The sequence below is a fragment of the Bombus vosnesenskii genome, unplaced genomic scaffold, assembly GCF_011952255.1.
Source record: "Bombus vosnesenskii isolate JDL3184/JDL3185 unplaced genomic scaffold, Bvos_JDL3184-5_v1.1 scf7180000013289, whole genome shotgun sequence".
Taxonomy (NCBI): Eukaryota; Metazoa; Arthropoda; class Insecta; order Hymenoptera; family Apidae; genus Bombus; species Bombus vosnesenskii.
The window spans coordinates 2,338,835-2,366,184 of NW_022882942.1; the positions used below are offsets into that span (position 1 = coordinate 2,338,835).

Here is a 27,350-nt window from a genome sequence, read left to right on the forward strand (position 1 = left end):
TTAAATAAAGTTGAATTTCGACATAATTTATAATATAGATATGTCGGGTTCGCATCATGATTAGGGGTTAGGGGCGTGTAACGAATCTTCATTTGGATTAGACATTGTTGTTATGCAATAGAGAAGATATTTACTAGTACAAATATGATTATTAGTACAAGTGTGGATATTACAGAATTGACAAGTAACCGCGTTGATTAGACACTAACGACAATGGTATTAGGTTCGATAACGAATCCACGGTCAACGGGATAGCAAATGTACTTTCTTCCAAAGTCTAATTTCTCGGACTCGATTTACTTGTCTACGATACTGGTATTACTAAACCAACTCTTTGTTAGAACGTAGAGTATTCACTGATCGTGAAGACGCTACGTAATTCGCTAATGAGACCTCACGAGAGAATGACCTTCCGTCACGATGCTGCTGCAGAGGAGAAACTATGATGGGATGTGTCAAAGGACACGAGATCATCGGATTCGTCGAGGAAAGCCTTCGTTCAGAAAGTGAGGGAGGGAACTGGACGTTGCTGTTAATTGGTTAATTTCTATATGTCGGTGGTCGAGGTGCTAGCAGGAAGCATCGTACGCGGGAAAAGCAGATTTCCCGTATCTTCCCGTGGTAGGTGATAGATTTAGGGGCTGCTAAGACTAAGACTATTTGTCAGTTCGAAGAACCTTAGCTAAATAAATCCTAAGATTTGTAGCGGATCCTTAGGCTAGCTGAAAATATACTGTGAAGATGTATCGACATCTGGCAATCATCTTGTCCGAAGAATGGGGTCTTTGTGTAGCGAGCCACGGGACAGAAACCGTTGGTGGGTTTAATGTCGCGTGCCGCTACAATTATATCTTTTTAAGCAGAGCTATACGATTACTCCATACCTTTGTTAGGTAAAACGTTCATCCCGTGACCGCGGCTACGTTTAGCGACTGGTTGTGTCGCTTCGAGTCCAAGCTCATTGTCACAAAATCTCGGGCAAACATAATCGGATTAAATCGTAAACAATTACTTAAGTACGGCTTATGATAAGAATCTAGACTAAAGTATTGAGGTTTTGCCAAGGATTGCAAAGAGAAGGCCCCTCATCTCCGACAGATATAAAATATCTTTTTTATTGATTTAAGTATTGGTAAAAGATGCTGAAATATAGGAAATATTCGAATATCTCAATAACACATATTACAATTTTCTATATATTAAAAATTGTTAATATTCGTTGAGAGTTAAAAGAAGAAAAATAATTAATAGAGAATGATATTTTTTAATTATACATTTCCAAATCGAATATAGATATGTTAAGCTTTATACAGAAATGTATTTTTAATTTTAACGAAAGTAAAAGCATAATTTGATCGATATTAATCATTTTAGAAGTATAGAAATGATTTTTTTCTTTTTTATTAGATTTTTTAAACTTTGCCTCTAATTATATAATCAAACTATCATAATGTGCCATAGTATCGTAAATAAAAAAGAAAAAAAGAAAAAGAAAAAAGAAAAGAATAGCTTTACGTTAAATCGGAAACATATTTATTGCACTCAAATTCATAAATTGATTGCAATGAAGTTGTTTATCAGAATAAGAATTAAAACTATCATGTATCATTTATTTAATATTAATATTAAAAGATATATTGTTAAAAATTATTGCAATAAAACTAAGAAAAACAAACTGCAGCATAACAAAAATTAGTTTATTCTAATCAAAATCAAGCAGATCTAATGGAATATGTGAAACGAAGAAAGATTTAGCGTTTAATTTACTCATAAAGAGATAGAACAAGCGTGACAACGTGTGAAATTTATTATTGAGAGAACAAAAAATGAAACAATATTCATAGTTTATCGTAAAATATGCCGTATTCTCTTAGTTTTACTGCGGTAAATATAAAGAATTCTATAAGATAGTTTTAAGCGTCAGAACTTCGTCCATGTTCGAATAGAATTTTTGACTAATAAGTATGTATGTAATTTTTTCATTTCACTATGCATATCTTCTATCCATGTAATGAGAATGCTTAATAAAAAGTACTATTGAATTACTTCGATTTTCAATTTTCCTCGCATTTTTCGAAGATGAAGATTTTAATAAGTTTCTTCCAAACAAAGTATATTATTTCTATAAAGTATTATTTCAACAATACCATATATTACGAAAACAATAGCCATATAATCGTACGTGCATATTTGTTGATAAAAAACTATAAGAAACTGTTTTATATATACATGTGTAGTTTCCTGTACGAGAAGATTATCGAGGCATGCGCATAAAATTCTTTCCGAAGGATGGATCCCCACGATCAACAAGTTATCCTACTCTTCACCGAATCATTCAGTTCTTCCGCAACGCTCGTGGCACGAACATTGTGCCACCGGTGTCTTCATAATATTCTATTGTATTTCCTCGGTATCCGATTTTCATTATCGGTATACAGTTTACGTTGGTTATAATTAGTCCATAAATTAACAAACTAGACGTGACTAAATTTGCTGGCATATATATTGAAGATTATCAATTTTTTTCGAAACTATTAATAGTTTGAATCAATCGGGGTAAGTAGTAATGTAGTTTCTTTTCAATTATATTTAAAACATATCAACATATTTGCGTTAATCTGCCTTTACATCCCATCGATGTACTATGTATATTCATTTTTCTTGTTTTTTCTTTTCTTTCTTTAAACTGTTTTATATATATAATATATATTTTTTTTTTACGCACACAGATGCGCGCGCGCGCATCCGCACACACACACATACCCACACACGAAATATATAATATATATTATATATACAGGATATTTCGTTTAACTGGAAACGACAGAATATCTCGCGAGGCATTGAATTTATCAGAATAACGTTTTAACGAAAGTTGTTTGGTTCGAGGAGGAGCATCATATCGATGAAATTATTTTTTTTCCAGATCGAGCAGTGAAGGAGATTTTAGGGTCAACTTCATTTTTTTAAACGGAACCATATATTTTTAATACATTAATCGACCCATTTCGGCATTCCCCATAGAAAAGTATTAGCCTGTTTACGCCGAGAAATCATTAGTCCGAGGAATATTTCAACTGTAATTTGTCAAATTTAACGTACGGAAGACAAAAACAATGTAAACACAGGAATACCACTCCGTGTCTTTCTTTGTCTTCCATACATTATATTTGACACATTGAAGTTAAAATATCGCCGAAACTAATAATTTCTCGGCATAAACAGGCTAATACTTTTCTATGGGGAATGCCGAGATGGGTCGATTAATGTATTAAAAATATACGGTTCCGTTTGAAAAAATGAAGTTGACCTTAAAATCTCCTCCACTACTAGATCCGCAAAAAAAGAAAAAATTTCATCCATATGATGCTCCTTCTTGAACCAAACAACTTTCGTTAAAACATTATTTTGATAAATTGAATGCCTCGCGAGATATTCTGTCGTTTCCAGTTAAACGAAATATCCTGTATAACATGAAATTCTAAAAACTATTTGATGTAATGTTTAATATTGTAACCATTCTCGAACCAAGAAATAAAGAGAATGAAAATTCAAATATAAAGAGAGAGAATAAAGGATATAAAATTTGCAAAAATGTTAATAACCATTTGCTTGTATTTAGGCGACTAGAAAAGGAATTAGGGAATAATAAGAATATGGGATGAGAAGGTCGCTACATGAAATCGTCGTAGTCATCGTAAACATAGTCGCCGTATTCGCTCAAAAGAGTGTTGTCATCTTCGATTTTCAGTTTTGCTTTCCCCTTGCCCTTGTTCTTCTTCGCCTTTTCTCCTTTCTCGATTTTCTGCTTCTCAATCAACAAATTATCGATCAACGTTTTAACTTTCTTCAAATGCGCTGAGGATACTGTAAACAAGATTAATATAATATACCGTATTTACCATTAAATTAATTAATTTTAAGCATACTAAAAAGCAATATGCATTTATGAAATCGATTGTTTGCCCTATTAAAGTATATTAATTTATTTGATATTAGTTTACAGTGAAGATGAAATAAATTTATAATAGAAAAAAAAATTGTAATTAAAATTAATTTTATAAAGAAGAAGTGAATTTATAAAAGGAATAATTTATCGAAATTGAATTTTTTTTTTAAATATAGCCTTTTGTTAATTGTTATGATGTTACTCTGTTGCCATGCAGACACAGTAGCGAGGATAGATGGCACAAAGACATTGGATTCTTTTATATTTTAATATAATGTACTTACAATTGAGAGCAACAGATTTAATAAGTTCTTCCCCAAACGGAGGAAACTCGGCATTTTTAGCAAGTTGATTTAGCTTCTGTGTAAGTACACTTCCATACTGCTCAAATTCTTCTTTTGTGCTAGGTACCGTCGTATCTAGACTCAAAGCAGGTTCTTCTGTTACACCTAAGGGAAAAATTTCAAATTATAATTTCTAATAAGATAATTACAGCTGTTTTTACTAATAATTTTTATAATAAAAAATATTAGATGACGAGTGGATATAATACTAATTACATTAATTTACATTCGTCTATCTTTCATAACTTAATTATTCAAATTTGACCAATAGCGATAAAAGTAATGCTTGTTCGTTTAATATTAAAAATTTACATACAGAATGATATTTTCAAATATATTCCTTATGTAGGCGAAATATTACCTATAACTTTAATTCTACGAGATTTTACCTTCGAATAAACAAATAATTTTAAACATTCATCATATCGATGTTCAGAAAGCACATAGTATATTGTTATTAAAATTAAACATTTATCAGGAACGGTACGGGAGATTAAATGTTGATAAATAAGACACGTCTGCATTATATTTTTATGAAATAGAAGTGTTTATTTTTTATACAATAACAATTCTGCACTTTCCTCAAAGATTATATTAAATAATTGAGATACATGATTTACATCTCTGGTACAGTTCCTGACACAAACTTAATCTTTTTAAATGGATTAAATGTAGAAATATGAGAATGTTCAATAGTTGACAATTAACCATTTTAATTACAGTAGTAAGTATAGTATTCAGGAATTTAAATACACCCAAAATTTGTTTAATTTTTTACAGCAATATGATGAAAACAGAACACTTTGAGCATATAAAACGTTATTCAGAATTTTTTACAACTATTTTACTGTATGTACAATTTTAATTTATATAAAAAAATACTTCATATTGTCCTTTTAAGAACGAGAAAATTGTTAGAAATTTTATGTTATGTATATATAGCTATTTTACTAAATGGAATGTATTTAAAAATTACATAATAATTATTTTGATTTTTACACCAATAACACTTAATACTGGCAAAATATACTGTATATTAGTTTATGAAAGATAAAGCTTTAAAACATAATTAAGCCATTAAAAATTTGCATTAAGCCATGAATGTGGAATCAACTCTTTGCGATCCAATTATTAGACCTTGAGCAAATACAATATCTGAAGTAAAATATCTCTTCTAAATCGTAGCTGTGAAAGAAATAAAGCACACTTCAAAAATATAATATTCACGTTAAGTTTCAATTATCTTAATTTAAAGAGTTATATTTAGGATTTAAACATTTAGATCTAAATGCAACAGCTTTCATAATTAAAATGATATTAGATTCGGCAACTAACTTAATATCAATTAAGAACTTTAGGAGATTCAAAGATAAGAAGAAGCTTATAGATGCGTCTCGAAATTTGAATCTAAACTTAAAATTAAACAAGGTTATGAAACAAATAAAAATAACAATGCTCATACTTAGATACATACGTTATTAATCTAATATACTTTACTGTGCTATAGTTTAGATCTGCGTCAATTTTATGTAAAATTACAAAATAATTCATAGCTTTGCAGTAGCAAGATCAAATATTTAAAAAACAAAGTAATACATACATCCTAATTCCTTGTAAGCAAAATACTAATTCCAATACTTTTAAGAAAGATCTTTACCTTATCAAATATTAATGAAATGACTACATACTTTCATAAGTTATTTAAAATTCATATTATTAAATAAAAATAGGAGTGCAAAGAGTTAATAAGTAAAAGTTTTTAGCGAAGTCATTTCTTCTCAGTTTTGTGCGGCTTGCGATGAGAAAAATCAACAAGGTTGGACAAACCGAAAGTCTCCATGGCAAGGCGTAAATCAGCTTCTTCTTGGAGCCTTTGACGCCTTATTTGTTCCGCTCTCCTCTCTTCTGGCGTTAATGCTTCCTCTTTCTCTTTAGCTTTCCTTTCTGCCTCTGCCTTTGCCTTTTTCTATAATTAACAAAATTAGAAATACTTGTCATATTAATATAATAAACGCTCTAAGTTTCTTTACACACATAAACTAACAGAAATTAGATAAACAAAAACATACAATAAAAATTGTAAATTTTTATTCATGTAGAGAGTATCCCTACAATCATGTTACAACTGGGAAAAGGAGTGTTCATGAAAGAGTAAGTTTAAAATGCGCAATAACGTTTATGCATATGCTTTGTCTTTCCCAAGGGAACAATTCTTTTTCCACCTGTACCTTACTTGTATAATGTAAATATAAACAGAAAATAATAAACAAGCAATCAAATAAGTGGATTAAATTTTACTTTAAGATAAATTACTTTAGGAAAACATATTTAAAAAAATTCAATCGAAAGAAAAGTTATACCTCACGCTCTTCAATTCTTTCTGCCAAAGCTTTCTTTGGCTTTGGTTTAGCCTTAGGCACTTCTGCGGGTTTCTCTACATCTTTCTTTTCTTCTTCGACATCTTCCCAGCTATCCTGTTGATTGATTATTTCTTGAAATCATCGTACAAGCGCTTCATTTTCTAACATATGTATTTAATTCTATTTTCATCTTATATTTCTTCCTACAATAATCTAGATATATCAATAAAATATCTTTACAAAATAATTTATATCCTACATGATCCCGAATATGTTCTGACAATTCCCGCCATTATCAAATCTTACATAATCATGACATAATTAAATTTAATTTTATTTAAAATTGAAAATTATGCTACATTTAAGCATCACGTAACTGTATCTATGACACTTTTATTACTTTAAAACTGAGGTAAACTTAGGATCAATTCATCTCCGATACGTAGAATCCAATTTAAAAATACATACAACACGTTAGTAATAAATTCCAAATTTCTATAATTATTCATTATCTAACATAAACGTAAATTTTCAATTTAAATGCATTTCATTCGTTTTGAATTCTAATTATGGTTTCAATATTTATACAATTCAAATTCAAAAACAAACTTCAAATCTGTTCAACAATAATCAATTATCATCGCGCTATTCGACTCATGTTGACTAGCTCTATGAAAGGTTAACCATACTTATGGTGTGTCGTCTGAACGGAAGATTTTCAGAATCGTATACACAAAATTAGAATAAGAAAGCCAGTAACACAGAACCTTGACATCCTCGTCTTCGTCTTCGCCCTCCCACTTGTTGGATCTGATAGCGAGGTCGAATTTCGCCTCAGCGTTCTCGACATCTGTAAAAGTTGAAGGTTAAAATGGTTTCGTAGTTTCGATTAAAGGTACAATCGCATAACAATTAAATGTCGGAAAATCGATTTGCACATACCCCACTCGTCATCCATGGTGTGAATTTTGGATTATTTGCGCACGATTTCGTTCGTAAATGAAACAAATCCTCCTCGAACTAACGTGGTTGAACAGATCACGACTGGAATCAAGCGAGCCATACTGTGCGAGGAAAGCGTGTGCCTTTCTTGCGATATAGTGGTGGTATGAAACATAAATTACGCATGTTAGAGATTGGATACCCTGTATTAAAAATAATACCAAACACAATGATTATTTAGGGATTATTATTATCATTTCAATTAGCAAGGTTTTGCAACGGAAATTAGTAATAGGTGAACATAGTAATAATATATAATAGCAATGATTTGTAGCGACAAGTTTTAAATTCTAAAAAAAGAGTTGTTTATTAATTTCTATTAACTTATTTTCGTATTTAATATATAAAATGTTATTAATTCTATTGCTTTTTCCTTTCCTTTTGTAAAATGATAACATTTTGTATAACACATTTATACATTGTAAAACAAATTCACATAGATCTATGGAAATTCGTTTCTCTGTAATTAATATATTCGCAAAATTTATCATTTACGCTAGTTCATGGCAAATTATTTATAATTTAGATTTATAAGGCTAAAATTTACTATTTGTTTCGGTATTAAAGATTGTCGTCATATTTTTTATCATAGGGAGACTTCCCTTTAAAAGCTCTTTCGTCGAAAATTATATATACGTTTGAATTATACGTTACGGATTCAAAATTTAGATTAAAACAATATGTGACGTACGTAGATACATGTATTGTGATATGAGTAGTAATACAGTTGTGCGATTTTGCAAGTGATATACTTTTGATACAATTGGCAAGTAAATTCAAAATGTTATTGCCTAAACAATTTGCGGCAGTTGCAAGAAGACCGAATATCTTATATATTAAGCTTGAAAATAAATTAAAAATTATATTTTAAATAAGATCACGCGCGTAACGTTGAACATAAAAGTTATTTACGAATTAGAATATAATAAATTTTGTTATTAATACAGAAATTCAAACTTATAATTTTCCCTCCTTTGAGCGACCATTTTTATTAACAATAACTGTTATATTTTTTTTAATTACTTGTATTGTCAACCAGTCGACCATAAAAACAGAAGATACAACATGATACTGATGACAATACAAAATGACATTGAAAACTTTCTCTTTATATATAAATATACGTACTAGTTTTATAATTACATAATAATTTTTATTTCTTTTGTTCTTAGAAAAATGAATGACATGGAGGTTTATATTACTTGCCCATACAACAAATGTCATCGTATTAGAAAATCTAGATTTCAAATTCATATAACAAAATGTGCCAAAAATTACCAGAAAGATGACAAGCTTGCTTGTAAATACGATAGGACACACATATTAGACTCGGAACAGTATGAGGTAAATTAGAAAACATTTTTACGCACCCTTTTTTTATAAATTTTTATATTTCATTCATGTTATTCCTACTTAACCATTTGTGTTACCCAATAGAAGAATTTAATATCTGATAAGTCGAATTATTAATTCTTAGATTCTAACGTTAGTATAATTTATTTCTGTAGCACCATTTGACAATATGTCCATCGAGTGGAGACGTAAAAAGTAAAGAAATCACATTAGAATCAGATGAAGACGTTCCGAGAATTCTAGTGGAGAGAGTACCTAACACGAGAACTCGTACAATGGATGAAGACTGGACTGGAAATAATCGATCATATAATCCACTAGCTGCAACAGAAAATAGAGATGTAATTAGAGGGGCGATTGCTATGTCAAAATCACAGAAGAAACAGTTTAAACAGTATGAAAGAGAGAGAATGTCTCTTCTTCAAAAGACTAACAGCGACTCTAGCAGCAACACTAGCAGCAACACGAGCACCACAAGAAAGAAAGTAGACATTGAACAGCCATTGCAGCCACCTAAACAACTTTCTAAAGCAATGTTATGCGATGGAAATTTTGCTAGTAATCTTATTTCCAAGTTAGACAAATTGAAAATAGAGGAAAGCGATGGGAAGAAGGGAACAAAGAGTATTTCATCGAAGAAAGAAGATGTTTCCATTATAAGTAATAATAGCAGCAACATAGCAGATTCTACAAAAAATTGCTTGAAAAATAATACTATCGATACAAGTACTGATATAGGTATCACTTCTTCAACTATAAATAATAGCTTTAGTCAAAAAGAAAAAGAAAATATTCCTAATGAAGAAAACAATGCTGTAGCGTTATTCAAAGATATTTTTGAGGCTGATAAAGGTGTTTCAGATGTAGGAAGTAATCCTAACATAAATGTAATTTCTCAAGGAAATAATCCTGAAGTACAAGGAAACGATAAAAAGGATAATATTAAAAAAAATAATTCTCAACCAAAGTCAAGTAAACAAGGTAGCTCTAACTCTCAGAATATTATTCCGTGCAATACAAAAATAGCAGCAAAACTTTATGGGGAGGCAAAAAAGATTAGTACTGGGAGAGGATTCACTAGAATTTATCAGCATTTGAACTCTAATATGAAAATGGGAGAAGAAGGAGAAGGGAAGAAAATGACACAAGATTTGGTTTCTGACTACGGTTATGACAAAGAATAGGAAATACTTTAATAATGTGCTTAATTTCGTTATTTCGTTCTTAACGTATTACCTTATGAAATTCTTTTTTCTTTTTATGATGTTACTATATGAAGCAATTCCTTTTCCTTCTTAAAATATTTGATATGATTTTTAAGAATTAACGATGAAACTATATGTATAGTTTCCATAAAGTTCCTTTTTCTTTAGTAATCGTAAAATGTCGGTATTTCATTTTCCTCTTCTTTTTTATTATTATTATTAGATTCCTTTTAAAACTTAATAAGACCTTCGAAAACCATGATAATTAAAACGATTACGAATATCGATTGGAAAATTATAGTATTGTGCAAATTAAATATATGTACAAATGATGTATTTTTATAATACAATTGGCAATTCGACTTTTAATAGTGACAAAATATTATTCGCTGGAAAAGTACTGATGATAATTGAGTTTATATATTTTTTTAAATTAAATATATTTTTACGCAACAGCAATTACTATGATGTTTAATTACAAAACCTCCTAATCCACATTGAAATAATTGAAGTAAATTACTGATTTTATCGTAAAAATTTCACTAAGTAAATATTTGTAAAAAGAAGATAGCAACAAGTAAGTAAATTATTTAATATAAATATAATTTTTACATACATCAGAGTATTAAAAAAGATATCATTATTATATTACATATACATATATACATAATCTATCTAATTTATACTATATGTATATAATACACTTATATAGTATAAAATAAATAAATTATGAGCGTATGTCCTCATGTTGGTTTGTCCGTATGTTGATTTGTTTTATTTATTATATTTATTAGATTTATGCTATAAGAATGCCAGTCTTATTATAGAACGCATATACATCGATGTGAAATCCTGTCAACTTCCAGAACAAACTGTTGTGTGTTCTGAAGTTATTCAAAAATCCGACTTGTACAAATCGCTTCTTATCGCTGGTGTCTATTTCTCAATTTTGTTTGTCATAATATTGTATCTACCGTACTGAAAGTTTCACATAATGGTAAATATAAAGAAGTATTAATTTAGTATTATTTATTATAATTTTCATTAACCTTTTAGGTATCTTTCTATTAAAATTTGGAGGTTACATAAATTGCATTGTCATTCGCTAATAACGAAATAATATATATAATAATAGTATTAGGATACTGTATGTAAATTTGTTTTATTAAATGTGTTTTTGTGTTTAAAAAATTTTTTCATTTCCTCATAGAAATTTACTCATTATTGCTTATAAATTGCTATTGTTAAAACTTGAATGATGATCATCATAAAGTTAATTTAACGAAGTTTATTTATTTATTTATTTATTTACATCACATATGGACGCATCGTTTATTCTGCGATACTGTGTTCTTATTAAATTGAGTTTTTATTTATATCGAGTGTTTTAAGTTTGTTTAGCTAGTATTTTTTAGGTTACATGAATTCATATTTACAAGTCGAAGTGGAATATAGTGGGGCTATATTATTTTAGAATCTATAAAAAATTTAAACGATATTGCTCAATAGTAGAAACATGAGTTTCAAAAGATTATGAAATTTAGAAATATAATATTGACATTTTTAACTCGTATTTAATTCCATTTTTACGCTAACAGGCACGCAGATATGATACACGCACGACAATCTTTTCTCCCGAGGGTCGTCTTTATCAAGTAGAATATGCAATGGAAGCTATAAGTCATGCAGGTACTTGCCTTGGCATTTTAGCAACTGACGGTGTTCTACTTGTGGCAGAAAGACGTAATATAAATAAATTATTGGATGAGGTATATTATTCTGAAAAGATCTACAAACTGAACGATGACATTGTGTGCTCTGTCGCTGGTATCACTTCCGATGCTAATGTATTAACAAATGAATTACGTTTAATCGCGCAACGATATTTACTGCAATATGGAGAGCCTATTCCTTGCGAGCAACTTGTGTCTTGGCTTTGCGATGTAAAGCAAGCGTATACACAATATGGAGGAAAAAGGCCTTTTGGTGTTTCCATCTTATATATGGGATGGGACAAGCATTATGGATACCAATTGTATCAGTCAGATCCAAGTGGGAATTATGGAGGCTGGAAAGCAACTTGTATCGGACATAATTCTGCTGCTGCGGTGTCATCGTTAAAGCAGGAATATGATAATAACAATATCACGTTAGACGAAGCAAAAGCGCTGGCTATAAAAGTGCTGTCTAAGACTTTAGATCTCAATAAGTTATCAGGAGACAAAGGTAAATGTATATAATTTAAATGTAGTTTCATAAATGTAAAATTGTGTAATATTTTAACTACTTTTTATTTTATTTCAGTGGAAATGGTCACCCTAATAAGAGAAAACGATAAAACTATTACAAGGATCCTTCCTACGAGTGAAGTTGATGCTTTGATCGCAGAACACGATCGTTTAGAAGCACTTGCTGAACAAGCAAAGAAAGAGAAACAGAAATTATAAAAATAACCATGTCGCGTATCTTGTATTTTTCTTATATTTTCTTGTTTAATAATATTGTCCTGAAATTCTACGAATTGTCTTATACAGTTTCCAATCCTTATACCGAATATAATGTCAATATCCTTTTACGCAACATTACATTGTACCGAAGTGAAAGTATAAAAGGCAGAAATAATGAATAATAATGTAGAAATTAATAAGTTTTCTATACGAGCATCATAGTTAATTCATTAATTTGATCTTTCTTTCTCAGTTTTTTTTTTTTTTTTTTAAATCAAAAGAATAACTGGATTATGTTTTAACCGAGTAATTGTTCCAAAGAAATATATCTTCGAAAAATATATTAGAATAACAGGTAGAAGACAGAAGTCCATTACAAATCAGAGACGCACAGAAAGGAGTATTTACTTTGTAACAGATATTCAAAAATAATGAAAAATTGATACAGCAGTTAGAGACACCTGACACACTATAACAGCCCATACGGACAAAGATTTTTATTATAAAAAATTAAGCGATTAGTTTAATAAACATATGTCTACGGTGCTATGTTAACCGGGATAAGATAAAAAATTGAAAAAAATGAAAAAAAAAGTTATGAGTCGAGTCATATTGACCAGGCTGTCACTGCGGTCCCACTCCCGGGCGCGATCCCACTACTGCCCGCCACGGAGACTTTTGGCTGCTGGGTTTCCCCTCTGGCCCGGTTCGCCTCTCCCTAGCCAACCTGGCCATCCCGGATTCCTCGACGGGATGCCCATATTGATGGCCAGCTTAGCGCGGACGCCCAGTCAACGTGAGTCCCGCACCAACAGTAACCCCCGTTCTCAGACCCTCCATCATAACTAGCCTCCGAGTAGCCGGATTACAGGAGCCGCCACACTCCCAGCTGACAACCTTCGCTACTATTCGTCTATTTGAAGTAAATTTCTGACATATTTCTCACGAAGAAGGATATTTTAACGAAATGTTCTCGAAATTAGATATCTTAGAAATTTGAAATCAAACGACGGCTTAGCTGAATCTAATCTCGCGACTTAAATATAAATGATAAACTTTTTAGGAAATAAATATGGCGGATCACATGTGCATATATATATGCGCACGTTTGCCAAGGAGTGTATCAAATGATTTGTATAGAGTATCGTGCGTCGGTAAAGGAGGATACGGGTTGATAATAGAACTACCGTCGGTAATGATATTGAACGAGTAAAAAAGAATTCTTTTTTACGTAGACGAAGAGTGGCATAAATGGATAACAAAGGTAATAAGTTGTGCAATATATTTATAAGATCGCATTACGATAGTTAATCGCAACAATGAGAATGAATTTGTTAGGCATATACATTGCGATTTCTATATAAAATTGTGAAATCACCTATCAGTTTTCGCCTTTTGCAACATTGTACAGAGTGTTTCCTATTTTCTACCCTTATATCCTAAACGTTCTTAAGTCCCTTATACCCTATACGTTTAAACAGAGGGCTCTTATTTCTAATATCTTTTTTATATAAAATAATATATTTCCTTGACTTGCTCTTTATTGACAATATTTCTGGATATTCCATTGCATATTGTACATTGTTAATAGAATTCTAATTTTACGAAATTTTTAGATTTAATCCTACAGGTACTGGTGGCTTTTTGCATACAGTGGCACAACTTTATATATATATATATATATATATATATATCGCTGTATGTAAATCTATAACATAATATTGCGTATATATACGTATACTATATAAATAATATAAATATAAATCTTGTATCAAGGTAAATAAAGTCACACGTAGGATTGTAATTTACGCGGAACGGGTTAGAGATACAGAGACGAACAGTTCGATGGTTAAACGGGGAATAAAACTGGATCTTCTTGTCGTTCGACCGCTTTCAACGATTTGAATAGTGTGAGAGGGTAAAAGAAGAATGAAACGACAAGGTTGTGCGTTCGTATTATGAAACGGTTGAAATGCACGTGTCGGTTACATCAATTTTATTACTATTATACAAATTACGACTACTTCGCATAGCTACGATTTTGTCGAAGAAATTGCAATTCTTATATTTGTTAATCCATTCGACTTTTAAACGCAAAGTTCGTGCTTGGAAAGCAGATTGAAATCTCCTTATATTATTATAAAGGTATTATAAGGTATGATGTTTTATAAATTTCATCGTAGAGGAAAGGTACCTTATATTACCTTATATTGTTATACCTTGTATAATATAATACCTTAATAAGGGGTACCTTATATTATTATAAAGGTATTATAAGGTATGATGTTTTATAAATTTCATCGTAGAGGAAAGGTACCTACCGATATTATCAGAGAAACGAGGAAAGATACGAGGCGAAAGATCGCGCAAAATATCTTGTTCGTCATCTTTTCACATATAATGTCAATGTTTCGAAATACCTCTAAACATCTGTCGAGAGAAGTGGAACGTGAGAAATATGAAATAGTTAAAAAAAATATAAAGAGATTCCGATGTTGCTCGCGTTTCTATACGTGTAACGCGCAGCCTTAACTAGTCCAGCAATAAGAAAGTTGTTATTTCTTAAATATTTGTTTATAAAACATCTATGTTTTGCTTCTGCAAGGAATCGTAAGTCGAATGAAAGATTAAAAGGAAAAGACAAAAGTGTAATATGATCGCTATAATTGGCTATAATTGTATACAAAGTCATATTTTGGAGAACATTACTGTTCTCGATTAAAAAGTAAACCCTCGGAAGAAGACGTTGTTTTACCTTTCAACTATTATAAAAGGTCATAGTTTTCATTATTATAGAAAAGCACTTATAATCACTTTCTTTATATTTATTAGCCGCATTCTGCGTAATTTCGCATTTCTAAAATTTTTCTAAATTCACAATAATCGTCAGTGTAGTTGTAACAATTTTGTTTTTCATACTTTTCAAAAGCGAGCGATCGTTCTAACGTTTGAGGGTGTTTCAAGCCTTTTCCTTCCTGCCAACTAAGTATAACAACTAAACTGCGGATTTTCACGCATTTATAGGAAATTTGAAAGTGGAAAATTGTAGCGAATTGCGCGTAATACGAAAAAGACACGTAAGATATGCAAAGTATAGTGTTTTCTATGATACTTGATAGGTTCTTTCCATTTTCCTACTCATATTCTTTATTCTTTTAATTCTAATCTGAAAAATAAGAATTTGGATAAAAATTCACGTTCTAAATAGTTATATGACTAGTATGAATTTCGGTTTTCACACCGAAGATGGATTTTATCTTTCTAACGTTTAAAAGGTATCTCGAACTTTTTAACAACCCCTGCCAGGTTTAATTCTCACGAATCGAAACCCGCACCCTTCCTTCTCCATAAAGAGCTTGAGAAAGAAAACGACCGTTACCATCTCTCCCCTCTTCGCGCAGTCGTCGTCGGTTCTGGTTGCTGCGTGTCCGACTAACCGAGCATCCCCTTTTTGCCAGCCCGGAAACAGGTAAAAATCAGGGTTTGCGCGACCTTTGACCCCGTGGGATCGTTGAAACAGGGTGTGTGTTATTGTGCGGAGAAATTTTCTCACGGGTCATCGTAACGCGTGCACCCGTCCAAACACCACTATTTAAGAGCCGCTACTGCCTTCGATCTCCGCAGAAGTAGCTCGCTACCCGAACAGAAAGGTCACGGAGTGTCCTGGAGGAAGATTCGCAGCGATATCTTCCGGCAATGGTGAGTCCTGTATCTGGCAATTATACGCGGTCTTGGTGTTTCGATAGACTATGTCAAAAATTTCACGATTTAGCATCATTCTTTCCGTTTAGTTTCTTTAGTTTGTTTCTATCGTTTTAACGTTCTTATTTTGATTTTCGTCGGCACTTGATCGTTTTCTCGTCTAGCTGATTAAAGAAACTATTGGCAGATTAAAATTGGCAGAAATAGAAAGTGAAAAGTAGCCAGGTTTGCAAACGTTTCCCTTGTGTACCGTTCTCTCCGAGGCGTGTCTCTGAAACGGAAAGTTAGAAGAATCGTTAACGAAGATAACACGAAATTCACGACTGTCTTAAAATACCGAGAAAAAGAAGCCGATAGGTGATGTTTCGAACAGGTGCTCGTTATTTCATTGAAATTGTAACGGAAGGTTTTCCAAATATTTCCAAATATTTCCAAAATTAGCGACTAGAGTTTCATTCGTCGTTGGAAATTTTATAACAGCCTCTTGCTGCCACCGAACGAAATAAGAGTTATTTTAGAAGAAGTTGCGGTATCTCACGATGATTTTCATTCAGAAACGTTCAAAATGTCATTCTTCTGTTCGATAGAAACCAAAGAACATTTTATAAATGTTCGATGTCGATAAACGATATTTGTATGCAATTTGTACTTTTATTTTTGACTTATTTATTGTTACTTTATATCATAGCACGTAAAGTATTCGATTCGATTGTTGAAAATTAAGCGGTGATCTTTTATCGAGCCGGTTTCCTACATTTTTCTACGTAACTACGAATCCTAACTAGGATAAATAAAATACAATTATCTACTGTTACGTGAAACTCAAGGTCAATCCGATTCTCATTTCCATAATTCTCGTACGTTCATCGGAAATAAATGCACAATGATTTCGTTAAATAAACGTAAACACTTTGAGATGCGTATTTTAAATCGATCGCATTATAAACGTATTTCCAACATATCCAACGTATCGCGTTTTATAGTTGTTCGAAAGTGCAATTCGAAGTGCAGTTCGAAAGACCAATTCCTGAATAAATTTCTACAGTTTGACAGTAGACGAAGAGCTTCTTGCAATTTGTTAGAAATAAATAATAGAAACGATCGATTGTATATCGTTGGAAATGGAAGTGCAAGATTCGAAATAGCGGAAAGATGTTTGCAAAATATCTCAGAAAAAGGAACAAACGAATTACGATCTAGCGATTCGTTCGTATCTTAGAAAATAGACGTCGATACCACCTATCGAAATGGGAAAGCTACGAAGCAAAAGATCGTCAAACAAACATATTTTGTTCGTTATCTTTTCTCGTATAATTTAACGATTCTCTGAAATATCTTGAAACATCGATTATACTCGCATACAACGATAATACTCACTCGGTACATACCCTTTATTCGTCTTTTGCAATTATTCGCATTTAAATGTCAACATATATAAATATGGGCTGCTTTATCTTTTTTCTCAACTGTGTAAAACTATTCAACGTTACGCTTGAACGATAAATTCCAGTTTAAATACAGTTTATATTCGAATATATTCGAATGATGCGATTTCTGCGAACAAAATTATCGAACAAAATTATCGAATGCCAGGTAAAATAAACCATATCACGCAGCTGATAGAGACTCGTACAAAGGAACAGAAATTCCATATCTGGATTTAACGAAAATCGTATTCATTACGGAATACATTCAAATTACTATTATCGAGAGGCTCGGGTGCTGAAAGTTTGTTCATATTTGTCAGACTTGTTGTGTCGGTACGTAAAGTTACTCTTAGCATTGCGATTTAGTCATTGGTCGATGGTACCTTAGCAACAACAGATCCACGTTCCTTCATTCTCAGAGTGTAACATCATCGAAAGATGTACCGTGCTTGTTGCCTGTTGCAGCAATATGTCAGCAATAATCAAACGCTTCTAGTTCGATCGATTCCTTTATTATTATATTATATTATATTATATCATCATCGCGTTATTAACCCTTTCGCTCCTAACGACGATTACAGCCAACGCCGCCTGTAGCCGGCAGCGTGGCCAACCAACTTATGCCTAGCAGCGCCTCTTGCGAGTTCCGCGTCAAATACTTGCGGATACTTTATGGAGTCGTATTTATTCATCCTTGGTACTTTTGAATTTGTTTCGACTATTACAGTGCAATAGTTAGTAAAGAAAAATATCACGAGCTTTGGACAAAAAATGCCCAAAGAATTTGTATACCGGTACGTCCGTTCACTTTTTAAAGGTACTCTGTCATTTCTTAAATGTATCGCAAGTTGCTGTTTATCTTAATAAATTGTTCGAGTTGTATGTACATGAATTTCGTTGTTAAACGCCTAGAGCATGTCAAGACGGCGTTGTTCAGGCGTAATAAGCAAGTCCGAACGTCGAAGGCTGTCCACGCGCTACGTGTATATTCTTGACACGGGATCCAGTTCAGTGGCGGCTCTTTGGCGGAACAGAATCACCGTAGCGAAAGGATTTTAAAATCACTAGGTCCGATTTTCTATCGTAGCGCGACTTTCATCGTCGAAAGCATGCATATATTAGAAAAATAGCTTTCGTTCGATGCCACGCTATGCATGTATCGTTTTTGACATTTGTCGCGTTAGAACGTGATCCCGCAAAGCGCGATAAAAGAAGAAAGATTACACTTGGGAAAAATACGATATGAAAATAGATACAATACCGTAAATCGATATTTACAAATTTTATCTTTCGATACACGTGTCGGTGTTTTCTTTAAAATGAAACGAAAGCCGCTGAAAGATCGAAAATCGTGAAAAAAAATAACAAGTAATAATAACAAGTAAGTTGGTAAAATGCCTTTATACAGCAGTATAAAAAAAAAGTTGCCGCAATAATATCCTCGTAACAATGGGAATTAGTCGAGGAGAAAGACGTGTTATCGAAGATAAAATAGCGATATTAAGATATCGAGAAGTTTTTGTTTCAATATCGAACAAATCATAGTTTAGAGAGTATCGTTTCGAAGTTGGCGATAAAATTCTTGACGCAAATTCTGTCCCAGAATATGATTATTCTTCTAACGTATTAAAATAATTCGGTTCATCATTCGCTTTTTGAAAGAAATGTCTTTCTTTTAACGTCGATCGATATGAGATAAAATAACGCAACGGAGAAAACGGAACTACTTGACAAAATAGGAGCAAATATTTCTCATATCGTCCGTTGTATTACATAGAAATTAATAAAACAGCCAGCCATCAATCAGCATTCCATTGGAAAAGTCTCATCGAATAAAAATTCGACATATTTGAACTTTTGTAAAATACTGCGACACAAATGGTTTCGTCTTCAACGTTTCTCGATACCTAGAAAGACGAGTAGTTTTATTATATTGGCAGATGCGTTCTTTAAAAATTATCGAATCCGGATCTCAGCCAAGCTTATAGAAATCTTTACATGCTGTTTTCATTATTTTACGATTCTTCTAACGCGAAACTAAAAAAGAAATTCCACGTAAGAAATTTCAAAACTGTTCCCACCAGTCGAGATTGACGATCAATGACGACTGATTTATTTATTTACTTTATTTTTTAAAAACGCAATTTCGCTCGGCCCTACTCTATCCAGGCACTAAGATCCGATCAAAAAGCTTTTTCCAAATTTTCCACAACACTCCGTTTATCAACTATCAAATACAATTTTCATAGTTAAAATTTCCAACTGTCGATCTCAATTATTTACTTTTACATACATTTTATTCGATTCTGTCTCAACCCTTGACAATATACAAAAATATAAAACAGGTTACTGGTTTACTTCTATTCTATCATGAAATTGAAATTCTAAATTAATACGATACGAAATACAATTCCAAATCGATACGATCAATTGTGCAGTATGGCAACTTTCCAAAATATCCTTCGACACTCGTCTTGCGATTTTTTTCCGAACGTAAGCATTAAAGTCACTAATTCGTGAATTTCTGTCTTAGAATTTCTGTAACGTTATACTATAAAACTTTTAGCGGTAATACAAAGTGCGGTGATCGGAAACATGGTGGAAAATTTTGTCACAAACGATCACACAAATGCGAATCTTTTATTTCGAAAAGTGTTTAAAGATCGTTTACTTTGAAAAATGTATCAACTTTTTACAGACCATGAAACAAGATAATAACGAAATAGCGATAACGAAGCGCTGTCGATCGCCTAATTTCAGTAGATTTATTTCAAATAGAAGTGACGAGTCTCGTACGAAGCGGAAAATATATTTTGTAGCAAAGAAGTGTCCGTTACTAATGAAACATACTTCAAATTACGAATTGCTTGTCCAAATGACAAGAATAGAAACGAATAGAAACGAATAGAAACGAATAGAAACGAATAGAAACGAATAGAAAATAGCTATTTGACGAAGGCAAAAACACCGACCGATGCTTATTTACGACGAAATTGATTATCGCGAAAAAGAGAAATATTGCATAGTGCGAAGAAAACGAATCTCGATAGTTATTTAATCGAATGTTTGTGCATTTGTGCTGAGTATCAAAATAGCAATGAAACGGATATGTTTTGCGTTTTTCGTGTCAAATCGATAGCCTTGTTTTTAATTGGAACGAACTAAAGAAAGTATAGGAAATACCAACGATAATAACCGAGATATATTCTGTTCTTCCATTCCATTCCATTCCATTCCATTAAAACGTTCCCGCTTCAACGTTCAAAACAGCAGATAGCGAATAATATACGATTATAAAACGATCGAAGCTTAATTGTAGTTTTAATAGAAGATAATTTTTGTAACAAAAGTTAATACGAAACGGTTGAACAGAGGGAAGACACGAATTTAAATCAACGATAGATATCGATTAATAAGAAGTATTTAATTTACTGATTTTCGCGAAAAGACGATAATCGCTAAATTAGCGATTTCCTGCATTTGTAATAGCAGATGAAAATGAAAATTAAATGGATCGTAAACTCTTTCGTAAAATTCATAAAATTCATAAAATTCATAAAATTCATAAAATTCATAAAATTCGAGCTCCGATATACTTAGGATAAATGGCGTTCGAATAAAATATCAAATGATGATAATTTCCATACGTTATGAGAATTAAATATATCCAAACTGACTGCAAAATTATAACTAGAAAAGGAAGGAAGCTAAGGAAACATGCCGCGTTAAATATGATATAAAAAAGAAATTAATATAAAAAAAATACTGTATTGTTTTTAACAATTCATACTGACCAAAGAAAATACTTCCACCCGCTTCTTACCAACGATTCTCTCAAACATCGAAACATAGATGATTTCTTTCGTAATTAATTTATAATTAAAAAGCAAGCACTCTAAGCATTTTTTACCTGAATTCTGATTCTACATCTAGAAAAAAAGTTTAACTCTTAGATTTATTTACGAAAAACGATCCTGTTTAGAACTTATCTAAATCTTCTTCGGACTATCTGAGATTTTATCTCGATTTTACTTGAAATCTATTCAACCTTTTTCAAGTCCACCAACATTTTTTTTCCAGTCCAATGAAATTTCTTTTCTAAATAAAATAAACTGGCGATTTGATTAAAATTTTTTTTTAGAAATCCGTGTTTTCATAATCTCAAGATAGTTGTATGTAACAGCGGTTGGAAGTATCGTAGAAAATGTTCACTTTACCTGAAACATATCGTAAAACCGTGGACATAAATTCTGTCACGATTCGAATGTAAATTCCACTAAAAAAATTTGAAATGAAACTAATTAGATCAGGAAAGAACTGTGTTCGAACTAACGCTATTTATGGTATCGATCAAGTTTTATCTTCAGTGTAAAACGTAATTACGGTTAAATATTCGCATTTTATGTAATTATAACTAAATGAATTTTGTCAGTGATGAAATTATCAGGAATGTGCGAGAAACATAAACGCAAAGAAATAGAAATGCGAAATACAGCAAACGAACGTTATTTAAATTACACATAAACGGTCCAATGTAATATTCGTTTAAAAAAAGTAGAAACAAATATCGGATGTAATTCGCTTCAAGCTAATATCAAACATCGCTGGAAAATGTCGATATAACCGGTCATAGTGATTCAACGATATAAAATATACGAAGCAAAAGAGGGCAAAAGAAGGGTTTGTCGAAGAACCGAAAGTTCATTGATATTTCACCGTTATATTATTTTATATGTATTCCCAAACATGCCATAAACTTTCACTAATTCGTTGTACTTGCTAAAAAAAATAACGAAAATTTGTCATAATTTTAACGATACGAATGAAATTTTGCAACGATATAGATCGAGTACAAATGACTTTTATGGACGTATACGTGTATGTATGTCATTCCAAATATATCGTGAAATTTAAAAATAATCCCGTTGAATGAGCATAATTTGCATTTGGTTTACATTATATTAAAGATATATACAATCACGGTTCTAAGATCCAACATTTCAGACGATATACACACAATAGCACGAGGCAACGTTTCTATAAATAAATTATATATATAATTAAAAATATATAGTTAGAACAGAATATACTCCTCGCATGGCACAAATAAGTTTTCCATTTAAAAGAACTAAACGGTATTTTAAATAAGAAACGCGAAAGAAACACTTTTTCATTTCAATTGCACCAATTTTATGCGTTCAATCATCATCATCATGCGATCATCGTTGCAATCGAACATTTTTATCGTCGATAAAGATATGCGAATAATACATATGTCGGAATAAAAGGCAAAGAAGTTAATAAAAACCTCGCGTTTCTTCCGATTTGCTGCACAATTGATTCAGATTATCAGATTTCACTTTATCGTTTAAAAATGTAACGTTACAAAGAATACCAGAAGAGGAATAATTATTTAAAAACGACACGTATATTTATCTATCGTTCGTTACTTTGTTTCTCATCAATTTGTAAATTACCAAATTTTATTTCCTTTCCTGTTTGATCTGGCTTTCGCTAACGCTCACAACATTCCAGGTCTCGAGGACCAGCCCGAAGATGGGATCATCGGACGGAGACACGCAAAAAGTTTAAAGAATAACCGAAATCGAAGAAATAGGAAGACTAAAATCAGACAGAACAAAATTTCGTTAGATTTGGGAAAGAAGAAGGAGGAGGAAACGAAGAAAGACGGCTACTACTGTGAAAAATAGAAGCACGAAAGGGCGCGTCAAACACTCTACAGGATCCAAAGCACAAAACCCCGATTGTTGAAGTTTCGGGAACGTTTAAAGAAGTAGAAAGCGGATGACGAAGGAAGAAGAGAACGGGGAAGAAGAAAGCTCAATTTAAAGGAAAGAAGGGAAAAACGAAAAAGGATAAGAGAAATTTGAAAAATTTAGAGATTCCCGGGCCGAATACACATCGGAAGATGGAACAAAATTTCATAGCATGAAAATAGAAGTATTGGTAAACGTTTTTTCCAACACAACTTTTCAAACTTATAAATTTGAGAATCATTGTATCGAAAAAAATGAATAAACCGAAGAACGAAGAGGAGCTTTTGGAACTTTTTCAAACAAAAGCAAAAGTCCAAGAAGCAACGACAATCAGTTGCCAAACATAGTATAACGATAATAATTTCATTGATTGGCATTTCAGTTACATCGAAATTCTAAAATTTTAACAAAATCTCAAAGTTAACGAAACGTAGAAATTGACATAGCAGATAAGAGCTATATTTAAATTAAAGCTTTCGGATCGCTCGTGAATTAAAATTAAAGGTTATCAGCTGAAACTGCCAAAAAAGAAAAGAACAAAAAAAGAAAAAAAAAGAAAGAAAGAAGAAAAAAAGAAGAAAAGAAGGAAGGAGATAATAGAAATTGATTTGTTATCGTTTACTTTAGTCAAAATCGCGCAAAAAAGATTCAAAATTCAAGATTGATCAATTTGTTTTAAATTCTTCGCCTTTTCTGCACCATTTTATAAGCCAAACAGAATGGAGAAAATTCAGTTGGAAATTCAGAGATCGTTTTGACAATATAGAATCGATGTTATCAACTTTTGGGAGAAGCAGATAAAAATGATGTACTCGAAAAACGTACTACTCGACGAAAAACGTGCAGTGTTGAACACAAAATCGTAGAATCGACTGTAATAATATCTTTAATTTACTTCCGACTTCCTAAATGATAACAATGATAGAAAATAATCGAAGCGACGAGTAGAGCGAAGAGTTGAGGTTTGTTTTAGTTAACGTTTTATAATGATTAGTAAGAAAATTATTGTTCAGTTTTTAAATAATTGTTCTCGTTTTCTAGCCCGTTAAACAATTGGTTCGTTAAGTTTGTTCCTCGTTTATTTGTCAGTCATTGATTTTCAAACGACGTTACGAAAATTCCTAGTTCTTTGTTAAAAAAAAATTTAACCGCGTTTCCCTTTGTTCTTGTTAAGTTTGTCGTTCTCTCTTATTTTCGTTAATGTTAACATGCCAGCTGTTGAGTTAATGTTAATCACCTGAGCTTGAAAAATTGAAGTTAACGTTTAACCGGGTTGTGTTTTTGTTTTATGTTCGAAGGATTGGAAAAGAGAAGGTATTTTAGGCTGAAAGTATTCCATGTTTACGCATAAGATATTAAGAGATAAATTGTGCGCAAGAATGGTCAATATTATTGTACTTTTCGCGTAGAATACTCGCGTTTAAACGAAGTTTCACGTGGACGTTCTGTTTTCTTTCGACGATTAAGTTAAAAAAAATCTGTTTTCCCCATTGTTCGTTGTTTCGTAGAAAACAAATTTTTTTTACCGTTGAATTGTCCTACAGACGAAGTTAACAATCGGGTGAAAAGAAAACGAAGAAAATCCGTTCGACAAAAAAGAGAAAAAAAGAGACGTTTACGTTGTTTTCTTGTTTGTCCGTAAATATTTCTACTTTTGGTTCTTCACCGTTGTGCCTTGACTTTTACTTTGCAAGTGATCGATCACGTTAATCGCTTGTTCGTGACACCATAAATCTCCGAACGAACGGCTTACAATTATTGTAGTATACGAATATTATATTGCGCGATACGATACATAAACGAATTAATCTCGTCCGTTTAATTCATTTATCTATTTGTTTCGTAAATTACCGAATTGTAATTTTAAGAGTCAATTACCGAACGATCGAATGACAATGGTTCATTCGTTCGCTCGATCGTCGATTATCCGACCTTCCTGCGTGTCGGTTCGTTAAACAATTGTGTCTTTTAATTGTAATCGTGTGTATTCGATAAAATATTAATCGTGAAAAAGAAACGTAGCCGGTGAAGCGTTTTAAATAGCCGTCTATAAATTCGTGTGCCGATTAATCGACATTGTAGTTAATACTTTTAAATAGCGTGTGTGTACGAGTGAATCTTTCTAACTCTACCATTGATTCAATTTTTCCATCTTGATGCGATTATGCCTGTGAACATTAATGAACAACGAGAGAAGAATTGACTATTAAGCGTGTACGAATTGAAAGATACGTATAATTAAATACCTTTGGCATTCTGTAAAGTATTTAATGTACCTATGAGCTCTGCATAAATAAAAAGCAAGTTACTTGCATCCCATTACGCTAACTACTTTACTCGACCATCCTTCTTCCTCCACCTTCTTCTACGATCTTCTTGCCTATCATTTTTTCTATCAATGTAAATGGTAATTTATCGAATGTGTAGAGGATTTACGGAAATGCATGCAATATACAAAGACGTATAAAATATTCAAGGTGTCGTGCTCGCCATAATTTCCAATAGACGAAACACATTATCACACAGGTCTCGTTTCTTTGGTTCTCTTTGTAAAAATGTGATGGAAATTCGTCTACTCGTCGCCTTCTTTTAAAATTTTAATTACATCTATTCGTTTTCGTCGAAACTTTTTAAATACCACTAACCGCTATTTAAGTGGAAAACGATCGTCATGTTTCGTTATAAATATTATTAAAAAAATTGAGGCACAACTGTATACATCGACTCTTGCTTACCTATCGGTCCATTCTTTTTTTTCTCTTTTTTTCTTTTTCTTTTCTTTTTTTATTTTATCACGTTATAACAGCAAAATAACAGTCAGGGACCGAAAGAGTGAAGTGTGAAGTGTGAAGTGGCGTGAACTTATAAAATTATGACAGGAACAGATATATCTTATTCATCGATATTAAATAAGTTCTCAATTCTATCGTATTGTAGCAAACGTCGGATACTATTCGTTTGAACAGTACAATAACAGAAAAATAGTCCGAATAGTGTGAATTTATTTGCAATATTCACGTAAATGATTCACAATCGAAAGCTTGTTTGTGTTTCCCTTGGAAATAAACATCTAGGCAATTACTGGATACACATATATAATATATTATAATACATCATAGAATTGCTATATAGAGTTCTATATATAGTTCCCTTTTCTGTTCGATACTTCTTACGAAACTATTAATATTGCTTATGTTATTTGGTTTTCATACCTTTTATTCGATAAACACGCGAATAAAGTGATATTAATGTATCGTTAAATGAAACAGATACTTAACGGTACGATACTTTTGTCTTGTGGTACTTTCTTCACAATCGTTCTCTGGAATAACTCTGGAATAACTCGTTTCCATGGAACTCTTATTATACGGATGCCTAGTGTGTCCCATTTGTCCCGAATGATCCCGGTGTGTCTCTTCTATGAGAACGCCTGATAAAAACGTTCCTAAGAGTAACATTTCCACATAAAAATTCCCATAAAAATTCCACAAGGGACAAGATATTTTTTCAAACGACAGGAGCAGAATTTCTTTTTTAACAGAGAAATAACCGGTTGTTTCGATGCCTATATTCCGATTATTTCCAGATCGTGGAACGTAATAATTATTTATCAACGCGTAATTTTTAATGCGCGTAATTTTTAATACTTTAATACTTTTAATACTTTTCAACTGTGCGGTATTCCACGAGCGGATATTTGTTTCTGCCGCTAGAAACAACTGTTTAAAGCAGTACTTGGTTGCGTTACATATAAATTGCCGGCGACCTTGAACTCTCTAGGATT

At 32.0% G+C, this 27,350-nt stretch overlaps 3 protein-coding genes across 4 annotated transcripts; 2 read left to right on the forward strand and 1 right to left on the reverse strand.

Annotated features, from left to right (window-relative positions):
- The first annotated feature begins 2,294 nt into the window (after positions 1-2,294).
- LOC117232593 lies at positions 2,295-10,238 on the forward strand. 2 transcript variants are annotated; one of them, XM_033492044.1, is made up of 3 exons: positions 2,295-2,556; positions 8,828-8,999; positions 9,164-10,238. In XM_033492044.1, the coding sequence occupies exons 2-3, from the start codon at positions 8,832-8,834 to the stop codon at positions 10,190-10,192; spliced, it is 1,197 nt and encodes a 398-aa protein (XP_033347935.1). In that variant the 5' UTR covers positions 2,295-2,556; positions 8,828-8,831; the 3' UTR covers positions 10,193-10,238. The 2 variants fall into 2 exon arrangements, with proteins under 2 accessions (XP_033347935.1, XP_033347936.1); XM_033492045.1 differs by lacking the exon at positions 2,295-2,556 and adding an exon at positions 8,241-8,421.
- Positions 3,596-7,742, reverse strand: LOC117232597 (eukaryotic translation initiation factor 3 subunit J). Its single transcript, XM_033492052.1, has 6 exons — positions 7,596-7,742; positions 7,421-7,503; positions 6,654-6,767; positions 6,121-6,259; positions 4,234-4,398; positions 3,596-3,867 (listed from the first exon to the last, which is right to left on the reverse strand). The coding sequence occupies exons 1-6, from the start codon at positions 7,609-7,611 to the stop codon at positions 3,674-3,676; spliced, it is 711 nt and encodes a 236-aa protein (XP_033347943.1). The 5' UTR covers positions 7,612-7,742; the 3' UTR covers positions 3,596-3,673.
- Positions 10,239-10,979: 741 nt separating the features above from the next.
- LOC117232596 (proteasome subunit alpha type-4) lies at positions 10,980-12,806 on the forward strand. Its single transcript, XM_033492051.1, has 3 exons — positions 10,980-11,210; positions 11,812-12,439; positions 12,518-12,806. Exons 1-3 carry the CDS (start codon positions 11,208-11,210, stop codon positions 12,658-12,660), a joined length of 774 nt encoding a protein of 257 aa, XP_033347942.1. The 5' UTR covers positions 10,980-11,207; the 3' UTR covers positions 12,661-12,806.
- Positions 12,807-27,350: the final 14,544 nt, after the last annotated feature.